The sequence below is a fragment of the Orbicella faveolata genome, unplaced genomic scaffold, assembly GCF_042242905.1.
Source record: "Orbicella faveolata isolate gen_17 unplaced genomic scaffold, um_ofav_v1 contig_3, whole genome shotgun sequence".
NCBI classification, from domain to species: domain Eukaryota; kingdom Metazoa; phylum Cnidaria; class Anthozoa; order Scleractinia; family Merulinidae; genus Orbicella; species Orbicella faveolata.
Window position 1 is genome coordinate 15,675,083 of NW_028301558.1, and position 17,030 is coordinate 15,692,112.

The 17,030-nt window shown below is 42.1% G+C and overlaps 3 protein-coding genes, 1 non-coding gene and 1 pseudogene across 5 annotated transcripts in view; 1 reads left to right on the forward strand and 4 right to left on the reverse strand.

Annotated features, from left to right (window-relative positions):
• Positions 1 to 189: 189 nt before the first annotated feature.
• Positions 190 to 9,169, reverse strand: LOC110041883 (transmembrane prolyl 4-hydroxylase-like). Its single transcript, XM_089298715.1, has 11 exons — positions 8,870 to 9,169; positions 5,433 to 5,511; positions 4,545 to 4,676; positions 4,381 to 4,457; positions 3,858 to 3,919; positions 3,740 to 3,774; positions 2,801 to 2,966; positions 2,387 to 2,444; positions 1,534 to 1,670; positions 1,231 to 1,321; positions 190 to 814 (listed from the first exon to the last, which is right to left on the reverse strand). Exons 1-11 carry the CDS (start codon positions 9,083 to 9,085, stop codon positions 539 to 541), a joined length of 1,329 nt encoding a protein of 442 aa, XP_089154841.1. The 5' UTR covers positions 9,086 to 9,169; the 3' UTR covers positions 190 to 538.
• A 1,415-nt stretch (positions 9,170 to 10,584) lies between these two features.
• Positions 10,585 to 10,656, reverse strand: Trnae-cuc (transfer RNA glutamic acid (anticodon CUC)). Its single transcript has one exon. It is a non-coding gene; the product is annotated as a tRNA-Glu (tRNA).
• A 722-nt stretch (positions 10,657 to 11,378) lies between these two features.
• On the reverse strand, positions 11,379 to 12,405 carry LOC110041872 (gamma-interferon-inducible lysosomal thiol reductase-like). Its single transcript, XM_020747201.2, has one exon. The coding sequence runs from the start codon at positions 12,366 to 12,368 to the stop codon at positions 11,688 to 11,690; it is 681 nt and encodes a 226-aa protein (XP_020602860.1). The 5' UTR covers positions 12,369 to 12,405; the 3' UTR covers positions 11,379 to 11,687.
• LOC110041834 (transmembrane prolyl 4-hydroxylase-like) overlaps positions 12,341 to 17,030 on the forward strand; it is a 36,073-nt gene continuing 31,383 nt past the window's right edge. The window contains exon 1 of the mRNA XM_089297344.1: positions 12,341 to 12,398. Within this exon, the coding sequence (XP_089153470.1) occupies positions 12,374 to 12,398 (25 nt within the window). The 5' untranslated portion in view covers positions 12,341 to 12,373. The remainder of the gene's footprint in view (positions 12,399 to 17,030) is intronic.
• Positions 13,704 to 14,959, reverse strand: LOC110041871 (gamma-interferon-inducible lysosomal thiol reductase pseudogene; annotated as a pseudogene). The gene has a single exon (XR_016209593.1). The product of XR_016209593.1 is annotated as a gamma-interferon-inducible lysosomal thiol reductase pseudogene (transcript).

The window sequence follows — 17,030 nt, forward strand, 5'->3', positions numbered from 1 at the left end:
GGCAGCCCGTCACGGTTCTCAAACGAGAAACAAACCGTTATCTACGCGGGTTATCGCTGCAATGAGGCGCTCGATCATTTTGAATGCTTGTTTGTTTACTTACAGTGTCCTCACTGGGCATGGTAGCTGTATTCTAAGTGCAAGACCAGTAGAAATCGCGAAAAAAACAATGCAAGCTCAACACTGCTAACGTGTTTTTCTTCGTATTTTATTTCAATTTATATAATCTACTAGGTTGGAAATAAAATCCAGTCAGCAGAGCCGTCTTTAAAAGGTACGTTTCATGCGATCACATTGCTTGTGTTCATGGATCAAGTTATGATTGTTAGAGTTATCTAAATTTTCATAAAAAGGTATTTTCTTAAACAAGTAAAAAAGCAGAGAAACATAAAGGAAAATAGTTTTCCAGTAGGCACAGAGCCTCGGACGCCCAGGGACAAACTTATATTCTGATCTGAGACTTATTCATTTATTTTTTTTTTTGTTTTACTCGCGAAGACTTCCGTTTAGTTCTAGAGACGACATTGTAAGGCTTTAGCTAATAAAAATTGAGCCACGAGCTCGGGACATGTGCTCCATCCTTGTATGGTGCTGTGATCCAGTTATTCGCAATCCATTTTTCTCCTTTCAGTATGTCACATCCTCCGTGTAAACTATACTCATCCATTTTGCCGAGCCAACCGCTGTCCTCATCCATAAAATGGTTATACCACATGACTGCCGTTCCCTTGCGAGGTTTGATCAATAGATTACCCACATGGCAGTTGTGGCTGAGGTTGAAATAGTCCAGCTTGCCTCGGCTGTCTTTTAAGTACTGTTTGATAAAATCAAAATGCGTTACCATGGTAACCCCAAGTTAAAGTAGTATTGGAAGTTCGACTTGTTTTAATTAGGAATAATAAGTGAGGCAAACTTCATAGATTTATGGCCAAGTGTGAATAATACACTAAGTTTTAGAGAAGTTTAGAGGAGAAAAGAAAGTCTTCATCAGATCAACCCATAGTCCCTTATGTATATAACTGAAGTAACAACAATTGCAAGCTAGAATTATTACAACTGTATCGTAGTTTGTAGGAGAAGACACTGTATGCCAGTCCCGGGATGCCAGGTCAGTGTTAGTGGCTAGCTTGAATCGATTCTTTTAAAATATCTCCTTTGAATAAAACAGTTGCCTTTGTGCCTTTCCTATCAAGAAGAGAGCGAAGCAGCAATTTAAAAATACTAACTCACCTCCATGTTTAAGGTTTCGTTGTCTGCAACAGGAAAAGCTGTTTCACCTCCAGCTTCGACATCATTAAGATAATACAAAATGGTGATATACCTAAGGATTACAAGGACAAATAATTAACATTCATGCCGGTTGCGTTAGTTGAGGCGCGGTGGCCCCGTGTTCAGTGCGCTCGCTTCAGCTCCGGATCTAGCGGTCCTGGCCGGAGACATTGTGTTGTGCTCTTGGGCAAGACACTTAACTGATAGAATTAAAACTTTGAGCGGCATTGTACTAGGTATTTTACCTGGCAAGTGTGTTCTAACCTGCAAAGCCTACAGGGATGTTCAAAGCTCAGCATCTTCTCTTCAACTTGTTGATGACAGCAAGGGATCTCGGTCTTCTCGTGAGTTTCCGAATCGAAATGAGCATGATAATGACCAACTTGATCATAATAAACAACCTATGGAGATATGAAATGAGATGTCATAACGAACCGTATTGTAAAATTTGGACTGGCCAGGAAACCAGGCGAAATTCGCGATCTCTTCAAGAGACATTGGCCGTTTAATAAATTGTGCACTCCCAGACTGAGAAATGGCCAAAGACCTTGTATTCGTAATCGTAATTCGTAAAATTACGGGAGACTTCAATTATATGAGCAAGGATGTAAGAAACCCGTAAAATCTATAGTACTCATAATATAAGGACCGCGGATGGTTGATTTTTTTTTGGGGGGGTGGTGGGGGGAAGGGAGGGGTTGGGGACTGAACTGGTGAAATTAAAGTTAAATTTTTTTTTTTCAATGTACGTCCCGTTTGAAGACAAGGCCCTTGCAAGCTACATTATGGCTAAATGTTACTCCCCCAAAATTTAAAAGGTAACCTCTTTGTGTTTATATTGTCAAAACATGCGCAATTTTACCGGAAGCAAGGGGAACCAAGACTGGGTGCGCAGTTGATGTCTCAGCAGCAGGCACATGGACATGCCCAGTATCTTACTCCAGGCTAACCCAAAACACGAACTTCTTACGATATAAAACAGCTGGTTATGGACCGAGCGCCGTGATGAAGAGATGATTTTTCCACTGAAAACTGAATCAGTTCTGTTTTACTACCCATTATGAAGGACGACACAGCATGGATGCATTGAAGAATTGGTGCATTGCTGCATTCTTACCTGAAGTCTTTCGCTTCCATATATTATTTCTCTTGGCAACTTTGTTAATTTGATTACTCTAAAAATATGAAATTCAGAGAGGTAAAGTTAAACCAAACTATATGGTCTCTTGGACAATAATCTCTTCAATTTTACTGAAGTATAGCATCATTTGCCCCTAACTGAAAGTAAAAATCTCATCGCCTTCCTGTGAAAATTTAACCAGGCTCAGATTTACGGATGAGACTGTGCATACGTTTCTGAGAGTTGCTTGTAAAACGCTGAAAATGGAGGGCTAAACTGTTGCCATCTTTCGTTCGTATTCGATCCGGACGTATTGGCAACATACTGTAAGATGAAGAAGGTCCACTTGAAAACAAACATCATCAGTCAGAAAAGGTAATATACGATGGCTACTTTGGTTTTAATATTTACCTTTCTATAATTTTGTCCAAGATCGGATCCTTGAGGTATCTCTGGTTCACAAAGGTCTGATAACTGTAGCGAGGTCTGTACTTTGGATGCGTTTTTCCCGCGTGCATCATCATTGTATCAGCACCGCGAGTGTTCATGTTCTCAAACTCTTTAGGCGTGATAAAACCTGAAATAAAATACTTGAAGTTCAATATCGGGAGACAGAGCACGCGGGAAATAAGACTTATCAGTGTTTGAATTTTAAGTCAAATCAAGACACAGTAAGATAAATAGTTATTACGGGTGATGCAATTCAACTCGTATTAATAGGTTTCTCATTCGTTACCAAATGTTATTGAAGGTCACTCAGTAATTCTTGGTCCTTTCCATGCACGGGCTATTTAATTTATTTATGTTGTATTTATACGTTCTGATATTGCCTGTCTTTCATTCATTTGTCATCCGTGATGTAGTCTTAAGCCCTGGCCAAACAGACTAGCAAGTACGTATAGTCGCAAGTAGACCCATGGAAGTTTTCAAGTTTCGTCTACTTGCGAGTACGTTTGGTCTGAGCTTTATGTGATTAATCCGTTACAACAGGAACCATCTGGTCGCTGTACTTCCAATTCATTCGCCCAATAATGACTATTTATAAGCGAAATTCGCAACAGTCATAGTGCTAACTCAATGATTTGCTCGTGAAGCAATCACGTATTGTAGACTGCTGGTAGCCGGTGTTTTCTCTTAGTGTCAGACAAGTGTTTATCCTTGAACACGAACGCAATATTTAAGGGCTGTACGTGTGCGCTGAGTGGCGCGCCCGTCTCTTAGTTCCCAATCCCCTCTAGTCTGAAACTTTTCATAATCGTTGCCTGATTTCGCGAAAAAAACAGACTGCTAGCAGCCTACTTAAGATGGCGTAAAAGCAAGCAATAAGTATTTTGCGCGTGCCTGACCTACCATCGTCCAATTCAGTAACGTTCACTTTGTGGAGTCTGTTAAATAATAAAATAAATACCAAATGAGTAATTAATTTATCAATAACATCATTTGAATTGTCCATATCAATACTACTCACAGTTCCATTAAATCTTCTTCACTGAATACGGCGTAAATATATCTCTTTGCGTACTCGATTACCTGCAAAGGATATAGAAATGAAAACAAAGACTGACTTGTTAGTGGTAAGCAACGAACCCTTATATAAGACCGGCAAACGCGAGGAGACAAGTCCCCCGGACTAGCACCTGCAGCATGTTCCTTGAAGAGTTTACTCGAGCTAGGGGACTGGGGCTAGTCTCCTCGTTTGTGCCGGCCTACATGTACACATTAGCTTACAACTAATTAACTTTCAAAATCGGCGACACTAGTTTTCGTTAACCTAAAATGCATAGGATTGTTTATCGGCCCAATTTTTGCTCGTTATAGACTAAGATAGGTCGATTAAACAGAATTATGGAGAAAAAAGAAAGGTTTGACAAAAATTGTGCATTTCGTAAGCGAGACGTGCCAAGGAGAGTGAAAAAAGAAAGCAATCATCAAATATGAGTGAAATCCGAAACGGTTACGTTTACTGTTATAATTCGACGTTTTATTCATACCTCGTCCACTGTAATCTTTAGGTCATTATTCATGTCCCATGCTTCAAAAGTTCCTGCGACACCTTCACCTTTCCCGCCTGAAATTGAATTGGATGTGTACTTGATAAACAATTCTCCACGCTTTCCTATTATTGCGCACTGTAAGGATAAGTTAAAGCACCTACTCTCAACTTTTGGTACTTCTAGATCTCTTTTAGTTGTCAGCCCTCCACGAGTGATACTTGAAATAAGTCCATTTCCTTCAGCCAGTTTGATTACGTAGTCACATTCCTCATTCGCCAAAAAGTGCGGTATTTCTGTAAGATAAAAACCAAATGGCATCGTTTGTTTGTTTGCTGAGGTCGACAAAAGGCAAGACGTTCTGTCTAGAGGTTCTGACCTGAATTTGGGGCACTGGAATTGAATTAACCTGTTCCAGGCTCTCGGTAGTTGGAGACGACTGAGCGAAAAATAGAGGCTCTCGTTAGTTGGAGAAGAGTGAAAAAAGAGGGTGGGCGAGAGAAAAAACGAGGAGGACTTAGGTGAGGAAAGGAGGCGGAGGGTTCCTCTCCTTAGTTCTCCCACGCTTTTTCTCTCGCTCGCCCTCCTTTTTTCGCTCGTCCCCAACTACCGAGAGCCTGGAACAGTTATCAGTAAAATTTTCGGCGATTTCTTAGCTATCAGTCAAAGTTCATCCATTCGGCTCTTAGCTACCTGAGAGTTTGCAGTTCTCAGCTTTCGGTTAAAAACTGGTTATTTTTCAACCGCCTAGACTGTTCAAATTGTGGCCAATTCTCGGCGATCAGTTAAGCCCCAGTTACGTCCTCAGTCTAGGTTGTAATGTTTTGTCAGCGTGATTAGATCTAAAACACATGTCTAACTAGTGGAGAAGTTATATGTGAGGGCAAGATCGTTCTTGGAAACGAACGATCGGCAACGGATCGCAGACCCGTGTCTATGAATTCGCCCTTGTTTCAGATGTGTCCTTTTATTATAGGGAGTTAATTACTTGTTCCTACTCTTGCATTAGAAGAATCCAACGGGTCACCGGTCACTTTATTTGCCATCCTTACCAAATAATAGAGGTTTCATTGCTCTAGTGATTCGCTCTCTCCTGCAGTCACCTAAATTCACTTCTTCAACATGACCAACCTGCAAAGGTTAGAGAACTGAAGTTACCGCGGTTGCCCAGCGGCCACAAAATATGACCGGATTCCCATTTCTGGGCTCTATCGTCAATCGACGAACTTTACAAAGGATCTAACATTCGTTATTTCCAAAAACAAAAACAAAAACAAAAAAAAGCAACAACATATAACAAGCACAAAAACAGGCGGGTTCCCTGAATCAACTTTCAATTTTGAATGGGGTTGCCACAGACGATCAGGGGGAAACTTCGGTCATTAAGTTTATGACATTAGTTTGAAGCAACCTACAATAATAGCTGCAAGAAAATTCAGTTTAGTTAAAAGACATCTTAAAAAGATTTTTTTTAAAATGAAAATTACAAATTACATCATTTGCAATGCTATAATTGTAACTATTTCAATTAGCCTCTTCCACGGCTCTCAGAATGTGTTGGAATACGTGACGCTACTTTCACTTCCACTTTCACTTCCTTCCTTCCTTCCTTGGTCCTCTCTTTTTTACAACCAATCTTGCAGTCATATCATTTGCGTCCTGCCGGTTAACCCGCGATTAGGCTTCCTTATTTTTCGCGTTGCGAAAAAGAAAAGAAGCCCAATCGCAGGCTACTCCGCTATACGTGCTTGGTCTGCTAGTGGGAGGTCTGGAACCGAAATTACGGAAATCGCTCGAAACCTGCTCGGAGCTCTAAGATTATTATTCTTCGGTGAGCGATCGGATCCTCCGAGAATTTGCGAATTTTCCCGCCCGTCCTAGACGTCCGTAATTTCGGTCCCAGACTTCGCTCTAGCAGGCCGCCACAAAACACAAAACACGCGCGATAAAGGTAGGTAATCTTTTATTCATATTCTAAACGGACGCGAGGACTCCCTGTGGTTACTCCAGCCAAAAAGTGGAGGTCTGAGTAATAAAAGTATGGGTCAGGTATGGGTCAAATCTGTTTATGTCAGGCTCTTATTTTGCCCTTTCGTATGCTCATTTGTCAATTCTCGACTGTGCATGTGAGAGCTGACAGGGTCATAAATAAATATAATAATGATACACGTGTAAAATGTTGATGTAACGAAGGGCCAAAGAAGGTAGCAATGGTGAGGGGAAAAGACGGAAGGTTAATGACCAAAGAAGACGAGGTCAAAGACAGATGGCGAGAGCATTTTGTGGAGGTCCTGAACAGGCCAGTTCCAGAAGTAACTGCTGAGGTGGAAGAGACGAACGAGATGAATGACAGTATTAACACAGGAGCGATATCAAAAGATGAGATAAGGAGTGCCCTGGGGGACATGAAGAGTGGCAAGGCACCAGGTATAGATAATCTTACGGCTGACCTTCTGAGGGCCGACACTGATACTACAGTAAACGTCCTGGATGATTTAGTTAACACCATATGGGAAGAGGAAAGAGTTCCAGAGGACTGGTACAGAGGGCTCATCGTCAAACTCCCCAGGAAAGGGGATCTAACGACCTGCGGAAACTGGAGAGGTAACACCCTCATGTCTACTATAGCCAAGGTGATGGGTAGAATTCTGATCATGAGGATTGCTGCCGGGACAGATGCAGAATTGAGAAAGGAACAAGCTGGATTTAGAAAGGGAAGGAGCACAACAGAGCAGATCTTGGTGCTCAGGAACATTGTTGAGCAGGTAGTTGAATGGAACTCTAGCCTTTACCTGTGCTTCGTGGACTATGAGAAGGCTTTTGATAGCATACACAGAAGTACTCTCTGGAAGATCATGAGGTGCTACGGAATACCACCTTAGATCGTGAGAATGGTGCAGGTGATGTACACTAACTGCACAAGTGCAGTGGTTGATGGTGACGGAAGGACAGAACGGTTCGAGGTCAAGTCGAGGGTCAAGCAGGGATACAATATATCTGGGTTTTTGTTCCTCTTGGTTATAGACTGGGTGATGAGGAGGACAGGCGTTAAGTGGAAGATGACAACTATGCTAGAGGACATAAACTTCGCAGACGACCTGGCTCTCATCTCAAGACACACACAGATTCAGAAGAAGATCGACCACCTGAATAGGAACGGGGAGGGAACGGGCTTGAAAATCAGCACCGCGAAAACCAAACTCATGAGGATAAATGCAAACAACAACAATGCAGTCGTAGTTGATGGACAGCAGGTAGAGGATGTGGACAGCTTTGACTACCTAGGAGCAAGAATAACCAGGCACGGAAGGGCTGAGGACGACATCAAGAGCCGCCTAGATAAAGCTAGAGGAGCATTCAACAAACTGGTTAAGATCTGGAGGAGTGGGCAATTGAGCAAAAACACCAAGATAAGAATCTTCAAGTCCAACGTCATAGCATTGCTTCTCTACGGGTGTGAAACCTGGAGAATGACCAAGAGGGATGAGGCAAACTAGACACATTTCTACACAAATGTCTAGGGAGGATACTTAGAATATACTGGCCAATGAGGGTGTCAAATAAACAGGTTAGGAGACGGGCCAGGACTTGCACCATCAGTGAACAGATAAGGAGGCGAAGGCGGCGCTGGATAGGGCATGTACTGCGCATGGACCACCATCAGAATCCGCGCATTGCTTTAACCTGGGCACCAGAGGGAAAGAAGAGCAGAGGGCGACTTAAAGAGACATGGAGGAGAACTGTGGAGGGAGAAAGACAGAAGATGGGTTTTGCCACCTGGACGGAAGCTGTCACTGCGGCGAGAAACAGAGTAGAATGGAGGAAACAAGTCAATGGCCCTATTTTCCCAGAGGAGAGTTAGGAATTAGTAGTAGTAGTAGTAGTAAAACGTTGATGTACCGTATCCAAATTCACAATTTTCCAATCGGAATCCGTATATCTTGATATCTTGTCCTGATATCCTGAGATATCAAATCCGGCACTGGCCTCTTTTATGGCCGGTGTTTGGGGCCGGCTTCTGGATGTTTACTTTAGCTCTAGTTCCTTCTATTAGCCAGTTATTTTACACCAACCACCCAACCGTTTTCCACTTGGGCGAGCTTAATATGTTGTCAATTCTGAGCCTTCAAACATAAGTCTGAGATCTGATTACATTTTAAAGTGAAGTAGAAACTGTCAGAATCCGATCAACTTCTTATTTCTCCATACAATATCAATACACCACCTAGCAGACAGGTGACAAGAATTTAAGAAACTCATCTGCGGGGAAAACTAAACGATGTACAATGAAATTCTCCAAACCGTATTCAAAAGAATTGTATAGCCTGCAGTGGAGGGAATTTACACATCGAACTGAATGTGTTTTGGCGTTAACTATGCTAGCGCCAAGATTGATTTTTCAACTTTAATTTCTGACGACTGATATATTCCTAACATCCGTATTAACCCCTAGGGCAATATCTGTCAGAGAATAAGTGAAGTTGCTTACCTTTATTCCATCTAATCGCGTAAGTCCGTCCCTTCCTATAAATGTCGGTCCGTCGGATTTCGCGTCATGAACTCCTGACTCACACGCATGTTTGTCTTTGGCGGCACAACTCTCTTGGTGAGATGAAGCTGGATCGGAATATAATTTACAGCATATAAATTTGACGCTAACTAAGGATAAGAAATACAAAATGTTTATAAAATATAATGGAGACATCGTTGTTGACAGCAAGGTCGAGGTCGATGAAGTTTTGAATAAAAATCTACGTATGGTACCGGGTTAACCCACCAAGCCAGTTTAATGAATCATTAAAAATCTTCATGGATTTGGTTCTTGTCCAATGACGTTGTACAGATGCCACTCACTTTTAAAGAATTAAAAATAAATCTTCTACAAGACGATAAAACGAAATTCTAATGCTTTCCAAGAGTCGTTGTTGCCTAGAATTGTAACTGATGGTAGTGGAGAATTGGTAGTTTTGTTATTTTAATCATAATAGCTGGCAAAAATCAACAGGTTGTAACAGATAAAAAAAGTAAACACTCGACGTTCTCACTGCATAGTAAAAAAGGTGTTCCAGTTTGTTTGTTTTCTTTTTGCTGACTAGTCGAGATTATCGCAGAGGGTTAACAGCGCATAAACACTTCTCCACGTATCAGTGTACTAAACTAGATAACAAACCACTACCCAATTCAATTTGGCGGCGGTTTTGCGCGACTCTCTACTCAACCTTTCCCTATAATTACATTCCACGTGCTTTATAGAAGCCCTGTCAGTTTGAAACCTGTCAGACAATTCGAAGATAAATAAAACAGCAAACAGTAATTAAATGTTTTTAAGCGTTTCAACGCAAACAATACTCTGTGATAAAGAAAGCAATAATCGTTTGGCCGTTGAAGCGGCTGATGAATGGCGCAAATGAAAACTACAGCGACAATTTATCTGCAGTGTCCGAGCTGTGGCTTCGTTTCATTCAGTTATAAGCACCCGGAGGGTACTCCCAGAAAAATTGGGTGGGGGTGTGCGGCCCACCTCTCAAAACCCTTACCCTCTTTATGACTAAAATCTGCGATTTTCTCTACCCTATTTATGACCTGACCAAAAAAATTTGATACCCTATTTACGACCGTTGCGGGCTTGCGGCTGGCATATTTGCCCTAAATGTAATCTATGAAGGGCTACAGTCGATGGTCTTAACGATAATGATGAAAAAGAAGCTCCTTCTAAAAAGCATACCCAATTCAAGACTGGAATGGCCAATATCGATACCCTATTTATGACCCAAAAGGTTGAAAAGCCATTCCCTTTGGGGCCGCACGTACCTATATAGCCCATACAACGGAGTTCCTCCCCCCCGGCCCACCAAGAAAGGATCGTCTGAGGCCTGGGAACAAGGAAGAGAAAATCTTCTAGAACAAGTAAAACATTCTACCCTAAATGAACTTCCTCGTTCACAACAAGGAAATAAGATCAATATCAGGGAAGTGCTCAACCGCTGCTTCCGCGTGAAGTAAAGAAAATAGTAACATTCTTGGCCACCTATACGATTTCACGCATTTACTTGTTTCAGCGATATAATGCCCCGCGTTTTCCTGCATTTATCCAGGCTAGGCTACTTAGTTAGTCTGTTTCGATCATTTCTGAGATTTTCCTTTCATGTGAAGTGTTGGATTCAATCCGAGATGCGTTTTTTTAAAAAAGTGAAAAAACTGTCTTTCCCATGCCGGGAATCGAACCCGGGCCGCGGAGGTGAGAGCGCCGAATCCTAACCACTAGACCACGTGGGAATCTATGGACATGATTAATTAAAAATTTCGGTAAAATTAAAAACTGTTCCGATGCTCTAATTTTCTACAGCCTAGATGGTTCTGCCGAGCTATCGATAAAAGGCCATGTCCGGACATCTTTGAATCCCAGTGTGTGTATAATGTAACTTTACCGACCTTAACTACAATAATGTGCGACTGTTAGGATAAGATACTTCCCCCCGCCCTGGTGTTTACACCGGCCCAGCAGTCTTTTCCGATTTCTATCGCGGGGAGGCGCGTTTAAAAGCTTAGCCCTGTGCTCAATGCAGGCTATTCAGTTGTAGCTCTACCTTTTCAGTTACATGCTTTCCAGTGGGGGTACAATTAAAGGCCGGATACCGAAAACCTCGAGGGGTTTTGAAAGACCAAGTTTGGATGGGATTGTTAGTGTGTAGGGTGACTGGCCGACAAGATCGAATACTCATGCATCCCTTAGCATCAGGGGCCCATTGTACAAAAAGTCCGTGCAGTTCATTTTTAGCAACTGCCCCTCCGGCACCCCCCCGGCCCCTAAAAAAGAAAAGAAATAATAGAAATATATTTGTCCGTAAATAACCTTTACGACCATCAATAGGAAAAGAGGAAACAAGCTGCAACTGTTCAAACCCCCCCTTTTCCGATAGCCTACTACATACTCGTTTGAGGCGTTACGTAATCGCTGAGACAGATTGCGTGACGAGGTAACTGAAGTAGAAAACCGGTTGGGGAGTAAATGGTATGTTGTTTATTATAATTTTGACTCAAAACCACATTACAGCGCGCAGGGAAAATACTGAACATACAGGTTCACCGCAAAGAGATTTAAACGACTCAGTAACTTTAACTTTTCATTAATTTAAATCGACAAGGATATCACTTGTCAATTTTACAACTTAACATAAAGCGAAAAGAGATACAATGTAGACTTAAAATTCTTGTAGCAATTTTCACAACAATGGTGCAAGAAAATCGTAAACAGGGAAAAACTGATTACAAATTACAATACTGACTTCCTCATTCCGAACTATTGTTCACGCATCCTTGTAGCAGCGAGAATGTATCCGTTCGTGTTTTTGACAAGCAGAAGGTTTAGTACCTTGATAAGTGTCACACACCAATCCTAGCAAATTAAAAGTTGCCTTGTCCTGTATATCATTAGTGTGTTTACCATTCAGTGTAATCCACGGAACGTAATTATGGCGAGGAACCAGCGCATTGGTCTTCAGAGCCATTTGATGCTCGAGGGCATTCCCCTGTGGGCCTGTCTGGCACTTCTCAATGGGGGCGAAATCAATTCCTTGTTGAGTGGCGCAATGTTCTGCGACCGAGAGCGGATCACTCCCAGCGAGGTTGGTTTCAAGGCAGTGGATGAAAGGAAAGTACACGGTAGTATTCTGAAGAATCGAGATGGCGCATGTTTCAATGAGATTTCCTACGCATTCCGCCTTACCGTGTTGACAAGTGAATTGCCATTTATCCCCGTAGCGAGTTTCTTCTGCATTCCCGTACGGGACCAGCGTCACATTCATGATGTCGCCAACCTTCAGGAACGTCGGATAGAACTGGGACATGATGAAGTCCCTGCATCCTCCACACAGGCTCTCATAATACAGCGCTATTCCGACCTTCGGCGCTGCTGTCGGTGCTCCGACAGTGAACAAAGGGAGAGCGACCAACAGGACGGCAAGGAAACGGAGCTGGACAAATTCCATTTTCAATGGCAACAACAAAGAATACTGATCGTAAGTGAATTTTTAGCCTTTATACCCTTACGCGCGCCGCGCCTGGGAGCTAGGCGCGTGACCATCAAATGACATTCACATGTTTGAATGCTGAGCCACGTAACCCCATATCGGCTTGCTAGTATAACCTAGAATGGCTGGGACAAGTTCCGACCATAAAAGGTTCCAATTCTTGGGGAGGCTGCACGAATCGTATATATAATAGTCGAAAGATTGTCTGCTAGATCTTGCATTTGTAAACTGCATAAAAATTTGTTGAAGACTGTTCGCAACCTGTTACATTTTCTCATCCAGTCTGTCCTCGTTTGCACGTTTGTTGAACCTTTTGAACACGCACAACTCTCTGGGTTGTTTTTAGTGAATGTAACTCGTTTTGAATCAATCGTGTACCCTGCACTTATCTAAAGAAAACGTTGTCTACAAAACTTTTTAGCTCCCAGGAGTCCATGGTCAATCTCGCTCCTCTCACACCGGCCTCACCCTCCACTCACACCGCAAACTGGGGATCGCGTTCCCTCCGCGAGAAAGAAAGATTGCGTGACCAGCAAAAAGAAATGTGCGGTCATCTCCCACACTCAGCATAATGTCATGTGTTTTCCACGAGTTCATAATTGTTCAGGGACATATCTGAAAATAGCAATTGCAACAACTTACATGTGCTTTCCTAAAAAATAATAAGGTGCCGGTTTGCCTTTTGATAACATGTTGTCAGTGATCCGGTCCTGTCTAAAATTGAGTTACATGTGCATGTAACTTTAATTTTCAAACTTCAGACTTCAGATCTCATTAACAGAAATAAAAACCTACGATATCATATGTCAGAAACCCCTGCTAATTTTAGAGTTCGAAAAATCTAGTAAGGTCTGAAATAAGGGGGGTTCGGTTCCACGTGTATGGAATAAAACGCTTTTTTCAGATAGCTTTTCTTTATATCGGTATGTGAAAAACGGTCACACGAAAACCGGCAATTCAAGCTCCTTGATGAAATACGCAGTCGTCTTGATGGGAAAATCGAACAGTCCTTTCGACTGGAAAGTATTCAATGGCTGTTGAATAGCACACACTCATCCCGTCTCGTTTTGTTTGTACTTTTCCATTCGATGGAAAATTCTCAATGGTTTTTCCGCGCAAATGGAAAGCGCTCAGAGTTTCATCAAACGGGATCGCGCGGGATCAAACTTTTCTCCCGTGTCCGGCAGAGAAATTCCTCATTGGCCTAATGTATTTTTGTTTCGCTTGGAGGTTTTGAGGTTCGAGGGTTATTAAAAGTTTTCCATCGTAAATAACAATAAACAAGCTGTGAAATCTTGGACATACTTCCATTCGATTTAAATTTTATTCATCTATTACACGAGCAAACTAAAAGAAAAATGAAACCCCGGAATAGAGACCAAATATATTAGGCAAAATGGTGAAACTTACTCCTAAATGGCTCTGACCTGGCTAAAGCAATACAAGGGGATAAAATATAACAAGACAAACGTAACTTTCATGTAGATTCATTTCTACGCATAGCTTTTGGTGCAATTTTTCGTGCATTTTCTGAAAATTGTTACGCAATCATCAAAGGTAAAAAAAGTCTGGGCTACCTGTGCACGCACCAACGAAAAATTAAATCTCCTGTATCTGTGGAAAAGCTTCCCAGTTATTGTAACATCGACCGATCTTCTGCTTTTCACAAGCTGGTGGTTTAGTTCCTTCGTAGTATTCACACACGAGCTTCAGCAAGTTGTTCTCGGCTTCCCTCTGGATCTTCTCTGTGTGTTTTCCATTGATGGTCACCCACGGCACGTATTCGTGCTGCGGTTCCAACGCGTCTGTCTTCTTCGCCATCTCGTGCTCCAGTTCGTTTCCCTGTGGCCCACTCACACACGCTTCTATCGGAGCGTAGTCAATTCCCAAAGACTTGGCACAATGCTGGGCGACTGACTTAGGATCTCCGGAGCGCTCGATCGACACCTCGAAGCAGTGAACAAATGGAAACGACACAGAAAGGTTCTTCAGCAGAGAGATGGCGCAGGTTTCGATAAGGTTTCCTAGGCACTCGTTCGGCCCGTGCTGGCATTGGAAAACCCATTTGTCTCCGCGCTTTGTTTCCTCGGCGTTCCCGTACGGTACAAGTGTTAGATTGAAGATGTCGCCAATCTTTTGGTACGTTGGATAAAGCTGTTGACGAATAAACAACTGACAGTCTGGACACAGGCTTTCGTAGTACAGAGTCACGTCGACCTTAGGTGCACTGGCTGGGAAGCTTGACGCAACTTCAGGTGCAAGGCAAACTAGGCCCAACAGTATAAATCTCAACATGTTTTCGGCTTCAGCGATGTCTTCTCTTCAACTATAAACGAAGAAATCCCTTTTATTTTTTGGCACACCGGTATGTAACATAACCCGTGTTATGTTTCAGTCAAGAGGAGTCACATGCTTTCCTGCTTTCAACAAGATTTGTTGTCATCGCAAGATGCCTCAGTCACGAAACTGCTTGATTCGGGCCCTGGAAGAAAAGTGACACTGGGACTCGAGGGAATTATTAAACTCTTTTTCTGTAGCAATCCTTTTTATAATTAACCGCGCGGCCATGGGCCGAGCGCGGTTCATGGTTTACCCGTGGTTTTTTTTTTTTGTCGACTTGTGTGCGAGCAGACTCAAGCTTCCACTCGGCCAAATGTTGAGTCACGCAACCTGTGATGTTTACTCGCCAAAAGCTGTTGAAACATTAATAAATCTCATCTTTCGCGGGAAAAAATTAAAAACCCAGCGCTCGTCAAAAATTATATTTTTTCACCAGAAATTTAGCTCGGAACATATACATATTTATATTCGTTTGAATCGTCGATGAAATGACCTTTTCCGGATATTTTTTCCTTCGGGGTCAACCGAAACCTTCGATTACAAAATCACGCCGAACCCACACGTTGCAAAAAAATCTCTTCAAAACCCTGACTTCGAAGCGATATAACACTTCAGCGTTAATAGCTACCACACATCGGCAGACGATAAATCTATTCCTTAACAATCCAGCTTTATCGTGTTAAAATTTCAGCGAAATCGAACAAAACCAGAATTAGTTAGAATTTTTTTGTGACCTCACTCCCCAGACTTGACCTAACAAAGGAAGCAACGGTCGCCCATAGCAACCGAAAAACACGAACATGACAAAGCCGACATTTCGGCCAAAAAACTCCAGAATTATCGCCTGAGAGCTTAAACTTGAATGGGAACATCTTTTTCGAACTTTTTTCAACTCATTTAGACGGAAGATTGGCCTCGCCGGGCTACAAATAAGACCAAGAGAAAAACAGAACAAGACAGCAGAACAAGCCAATAATATTTCATCGCATGGCTTTCGGCACGAAAACGAAAATACAGCTTACTTCTGGATAAATTCAGCCTTAGAAGCCAACAACCGGTCCCAAATTACTTTCTGTATCCTTACAAATGTCGTGACTTGCATCTCCGAAAGATTTTGCCCCAATTTTGAGCAAATAAACATTTCGTCGACGGTGACCGCCATTACGGTGGCTTGCATACTAAATTAGCTAACTTGACAAAATTCTCCCGTGGGGGGGATATGACGAAAAGAGCTGAAAAATGGCCTGTAATTGGCTAATGATGAGATCATCCCACTGTCCAAATTTGGTCAGAATCGAAAGTAACGCCAATTTTCTGTCACGTTTTCAATCTGTGGTCACTGGAGTGACCAAAATCGATACATCGGTCGGGATAGAGTTTTATTATTAAATTATATGACTTGTGTGACTACTTTGCTAGCCCTTTACTCGTGGAAAACACCAATTAAATTTACTCATGACTTTTAAGAAAGAAAGCTGTTGTTAATAGTGTTATTATCGTGTCATTTATATCGTTCATGCCCATACATATCCCGAAGAAAGTTCTACAAAGATTAAGACCATTACGTCATCGGAGATTTGTCAACGGCTACCACTGATGGTGCAATAATACAATTTGTGTTGATCAAGTGATGTGATGTCTACAGTAAGAAAAGAATCATCAATAACTGCTTTGGAATGTGCACTGCGTTCCGACGGTAGTGCTAAGCAAACAGTTAAATTTAAAAGCGCGGTTATAAGATCTAACAGATCTTCTTGTTCCAGAACTTCGAAGCTGAAATTAACCCAAATTTTAAGAACACGCCTAATAAGAACTAACATAACCTCAGGTATGGAGTCACAGAGCCGAGAAGCCCTCCTTGAGAAAATGTCATCTAGACAACTTTTTGAAGGAATGTAGTGAACTCTGGTAAAACGTAAACCTTGAGTCCATACAGTCCAATAACCAAATGCCTGTTTGAAGGACATATTTCCACATAAACGGAGAGCTTACCTTATTGCATGGTTCTCCGTTGTACAGCTACATGTAAATTACGTTTAAAAAACGCTTGTAAATAGCGCGAAAGTGCTTGTTTCAAGACATTTTGAGGGCAAGAGAGGGGAAAATTGAGGTTGGTGTTTGGAAGAATGGAGTAGTGGGGAAGAGCGTTTAGAGAGAAGAACTTGGAACTCTCTAGTGTATAACTACAGTACAAGAATACGTTTTAAAATTTGTTAGGTACTCGTTTATTCTTTGAACTTTGCATCGTTTCTTGTTTCTCAGGCGATTCAGGGTGGGATC

Coding starts and splice junctions, on each gene's coding strand:
- LOC110041883 (XM_089298715.1), bottom strand. CDS start 9,085: ATGTCTCCATTATATTTTATAAACATTTTGTATTTCTTATCCTTAGTT. Junction 3,920..4,380: donor TAAAGATTACAGTGGACGAG/GTATGAATAAAA, acceptor TATCCTTTGCAG/GTAATCGAGTACGCAAAGAG. Junction 1,322..1,533: donor CATCCCTGTAGGCTTTGCAG/GTTAGAACACAC, acceptor TGTAATCCTTAG/GTATATCACCATTTTGTATT.
- LOC110041872 (XM_020747201.2), bottom strand. CDS start 12,368: ATGGAATTTGTCCAGCTCCGTTTCCTTGCCGTCCTGTTGGTCGCTCTC.